Genomic DNA, 4602 nt, shown 5'->3' with positions numbered 1-4602 from the left:
ACACAGCAAAATCTGTAGTGTTGTTTTTTCAGTGTTAATAATTTTGAGTTGGTGGGTGTTGATTTTGGTGTTGTTTTAACACTTGCAGTGATAAAAAAGCTCTGCGAGCTTTGTCAATTAAGCGAGTTAATTGTTTACACCTGTGACTGAGTTACGTTCACTCCTGGCGGAGTTGATCAAACATCCGGTTTGGACGTGCGCAGCGCGCCTTTTTCACTCGACGCCGGTTGGAGAAAGGAGAAGACGGAAAAGAAAAAACTTGTGTGGGTTGTGTGGATTATGGCTTAAAGAAGGTAAGCACCGAATATATTTACGTCTACAGGATGGTAATCGATGTATGAAGTTGTGATAATAACATATCATGGGGTGTAAAGCAACTGACTTGTCATTGAAACTGGTTGAGCCAGGCCATTAAGTCAATTAACGTGTGCTGGCAACGAGTGACAAAGTTATCCAGTGTGGTAACTAATATCCGGCCAAATATCAAGTGCTAAGCTAAAATAAATGTTTTTAAATGTGTTAAGGTGACTTGAGGTCGATTAACTAACGTTAAGGTGAGTGTTTTATCAAACGTAAAACTGCGCAACAATGTGGGGGAGGGGGGGTGGCGGCGGCGGCGTGGTGGTTTTGTTTAATCAGGCCGACATCACTCACTCGGCTATCGCTCAACACAAACACACAACCAAGTTACACATTGTTATTCGTGTTCACACTCACTGAAAATATACCGTTTGAGTCAGGCAAGCCAAGGCAAGGCACATGCACCAGGCAGATGAGATGAGATTTAGGGCTCTTTGAAGGGAGTCGGATTTAAGGGCTCTGTTCTTTTCCAAGAGCCCTCTATTTATTGTTTAAGCTATATAGTCAATGTAAAGATGATGAGATGTGGCGATAAACTAAATCAGTAAAGTAAAGAATTGAGTCAGAGTGGACATCTTGACAAATGCCCTGCTCCATTTTGGATGTTAAAACATTTTACACTTCACAAGAGACAATGTTTGTTTTGCTTGAGTAGGCTACTGTTTGTTGCATCAATTTCCCACAGGGACTACGCTCATCTCAGTCTCAAAAATTAAAACCTGATAAAGTCTGTTTAACAGTCACATTTCTCCACTTATTCTACAAGGTGCAGTCTAGACGTGGCAATGTTGCTCAAGGTGAAGTACCAGAATACCAAGAAGTACATCCGATTACTGTCAGGGTTCACGTTTTTGGATTTCATTGCTCAAGGTGAGTGGCCATCTTAAAGTTACCTTCATAACAAATAAACACAAGGATTTATGAATTTAGGATGGCTATTTTGGTTTTCAATTTGGGTATCAATTTTAGATCTGTTTTCATGGTTATCTTACAGTCAAATACAAGTTTGGGCTTCCTGATGCTACCGAACTTGATGCTTTTGATGAAACCAACACAGTAGTCGAGGGAAGACATCTTTTCTGAACTGATAGAGGCCAGTCCGGATTTATGCTGACAGTACGTGACAGAATTCCTGAAGCAGGTAGGTACATTTCTCTGTTATCCATGAAATCAATAATGCTTTATAATCTAACTGTATTCTTTTCTTCATCTCATATTTTAGTAGTTTTTTTTTGTAACTTGATTCTGATCACATGAAATCTATTAACCCTTACTACCCAGCTCAGACACCGGAGCAAGACATCATTCTTGAGATACAGATTGATCCTGGTCCAAGTCCAACAACACAAGATGGAATTTCAGAGGAAGGTATACAGTATAAAATCAGTTGTAATCAATGTTCAAGCTTTTTCTGCTTCACAAATATCAGTTGAGATGTCATGTATCTGCCTTGACTACTACAACAAAGTAGATTATCAAAAATTATATTTAATAGAAAGATCTGTATCTAATTGCAAAAAAACAGCTTTGTTTGACCAGTGTCTGGGAAACCACCAAATGCTAGATTTCAGGCATGTCACAGTTATGTTATTTCTTTTAGACTTTTCTCCTTTAGATCATTCCACATCCCTCACAGATACCAACACATCACTTTCTTCAAGTGACAATGACCACTCCAGTCGAATAGAACATGGGACTCCCATAGGCAGACGTACATCCAGCCAAGTCATACCCAGGCCAACCAGAGAGGTTTCTGAGTCAGAGGCTGCAAAAGAGGTACTGAAGGGCAGCAGATGTAATTTACATTGTTGATCATCAAGTGTCATACTAAATCAGTTTCTCATCAGAGTATTTGTGACATTTAGAATGATTAGGTTTTGCTAATAGCTCTGTACTTAGATAAGAAACAAGATTGCTTCATCACAAATCATATTGTGCTTGCATAATCAGCTAAACAATTGGTTTAGTTTTTTTTTTTTTTGCTGAAATTGCTGATCCATTTTGTGTAAGAAACCCTCCTGATCCAGTGGTTTTAACTTTTACTCTTAATCTTGTGGTATATTGTTAAAATGATGTTATCCTGAAAGACTGATTTGTACACTGAAAACTTTGTTTTCTCTCACATGAATAGATGGTAAAAAATGCCTTGCTTTGCAAACCTGGGGGTGAGGATGTCATCGAAGAGTACAAGGCAGAAAAGTCACTCACTCACCGCACCCGGAGACAGCTTGTCAACATATTGGCTAGCCATATGACTGAGAGCCATGGGTGAGTGCAAGTGAATTGTTAGATTGTAAAAATTATATTAAGAAAGATTATAATGGATTTTCAAAATACATTGCATTGAATTAACATAGCAAGTAGGTGACTGATTTGGAATGTTGTTTCTAAAGGAGGATGCCTTCCCGTAAACATAAGGAGAAGTATGCCCTGGGAATTATAACGCTCTTCCCTTTACTAAAGGATCCCTTTTCCCCAAAGGGCTATGTAAGTTGTGTGTTGTATGTGTTGTGTGTATGTAAAAAAAGAGATTACTTCCAGAAAACACACCGGTTTTACGGACAGTGGTTTTGGGATTTTAATTCAAATGATTGCTGATGACAGTTTATCAAAATAGTGTTGACATTCTTAACTTCTGGTGTTTGTAAAAAATGATTGACACCACCTAAGTCTTAAAAAAAAAAAGTTTAAACTTGAGTTACACTTTCAACTATTGCTACAAAGTTCCACTCTGCTCTGTCTTGCAATCGGAATGAGTTCAGTCAATAGGACACATGAATTAGAAAATGTCAAACCTATTTTAAAGTGATTATCCTTTTATTAATACTGTACTACTTTTCTTTTTGTAAAATCAATAAATGATGAGGCTTTTGTAATGATTTATAAATATCTTAACAGGAGCACTTCTATGATGCGGAGAAAGGCACTGGATATTTAGCATGGCGCCTTAAGACTATGTCCAGGAATACAGTAAAAAGACCAGCCAAGACAGCTACAGTGGCTCAAGCACAAGGACCAAAGCGCAGAAGACTGGCAGCCACTTTGCCTGAGCAACTTGATGGAGATGCCAGCAGGGAAGCCATATCATTTCTCATTCACTCTCAGGATGAAGCAAGTGTGTTTCAGAAGATGAAGATGACCTTTCAATATCGCCAAGACCTAGTGCATGACCCACAGAGAACCACAGATGTCTTTAAAACATTTCCACGTTTTTTAGATGTTAAAGGGCTGGTGAGTTGTCCATTTAATTTATTTACACTTATGGTTTTTTGCTTGAATGTAAGTACAATACTCTAACCTTTTTGAATTTTGTGTATTTATATGCTTATATGATCAACAGCTGAATCAAGACTTCCTTCTGCTGTTTGGAGCTGAAACAGCCTCCAAGATGCTTGAGAAGTGGGACACAACTTTCAGGCCCAAGGTTATCAATGAGGCCAGACACCTGACTCAGTCGTTGAGGTGTGCCGACTTCTAAAAGCTGCTGAGAAACTGACAGAGAACGATGACACCAGTAAGCTAATTGACATGATTTGATTTTTATTTTATTAATATTTGTGCATTCTAACTTGATACTAATGTTTTGTTTCACCTAATTTACCTCCTGATAGCCTGGGACAGTGACATGGCTTCTCTGCTGCTCCTTCTCCATCTCCTACCACCCACAGCTGGACGGAAAAGGACCAAGATAAGCCCCAGTGATGCAGTGGACAAAATGTTGCACTTTCACAAGGTACGCATGTCTTTTTTTTTTTTTAATCCAGTTGCTGGTATTTCATATGCATTAACTCGATTTGAAATGACTTGGAAAGGCACAGTCAAACAAAAGGACTAGACTGAATGTCTTCACATTGACACTGACACACACACTTCGTCATGGCTTGTTACTGTAATAACTCAACTTTTTCTGGTGTACAGATCCAAGTGAGCAGTTGAAAACTTTACAGTGAAAGGTGTTGATGTTATCTTTCTGTTTTCAGTCATGCTGCAGCTTGGATGAACACCTTCGGGGAAGAGATGGCAGACAAACCATACATCCTTGCTGTTGGTCGAACCAGGAACAGGATTGACACTTTCTACATTGTTGTGGACAAACAGGCTCATCCCCTGCCAAGCCACTAGCTCGTTGGGTGCGTTTGATGAACTGTTTAAATCCCACTACGTGTTCAACCTGTCATACGATGAGTGCCTGGGCCAGCTCTTCACCTTCGTGCAAACAACAGTCTACAATATTGATGTAGC

General features: G+C 39.2%; 1 protein-coding gene and 1 long non-coding RNA gene across 2 annotated transcripts; both read left to right on the top strand.

Moving 5' to 3' along the window:
• Positions 1 to 1061: 1061 nt before the first annotated feature.
• LOC146984697 (uncharacterized) lies at positions 1062 to 3808 on the top strand (the record flags this gene model as incomplete). The annotated part of the gene is made up of 7 exons (XM_085783013.1): positions 1062 to 1230; positions 1642 to 1728; positions 1961 to 2136; positions 2492 to 2628; positions 2754 to 2847; positions 3259 to 3591; positions 3701 to 3808. Coding segments are annotated over exons 1-7 (1020 nt in total), but the record flags the coding sequence as incomplete, so codon positions are not given.
• An 8-nt stretch (positions 3809 to 3816) lies between these two features.
• LOC146984696 (uncharacterized) lies at positions 3817 to 4388 on the top strand. The gene is made up of 3 exons (XR_015036216.1): positions 3817 to 3874; positions 3972 to 4093; positions 4341 to 4388. It is a non-coding gene; the product is annotated as an uncharacterized LOC146984696 (long non-coding RNA).
• The last annotated feature ends 214 nt before the right edge of the window (positions 4389 to 4602 follow it).

Source organism: Trachurus japonicus, chromosome 7 (assembly GCF_045865225.1).
Source record: "Trachurus japonicus isolate A0001 chromosome 7, Traja_1.0".
Classification (NCBI taxonomy): Eukaryota; Metazoa; Chordata; class Actinopteri; order Carangiformes; family Carangidae; genus Trachurus; species Trachurus japonicus.
This window is presented reverse-complemented; position numbering and strand designations above follow the sequence as displayed.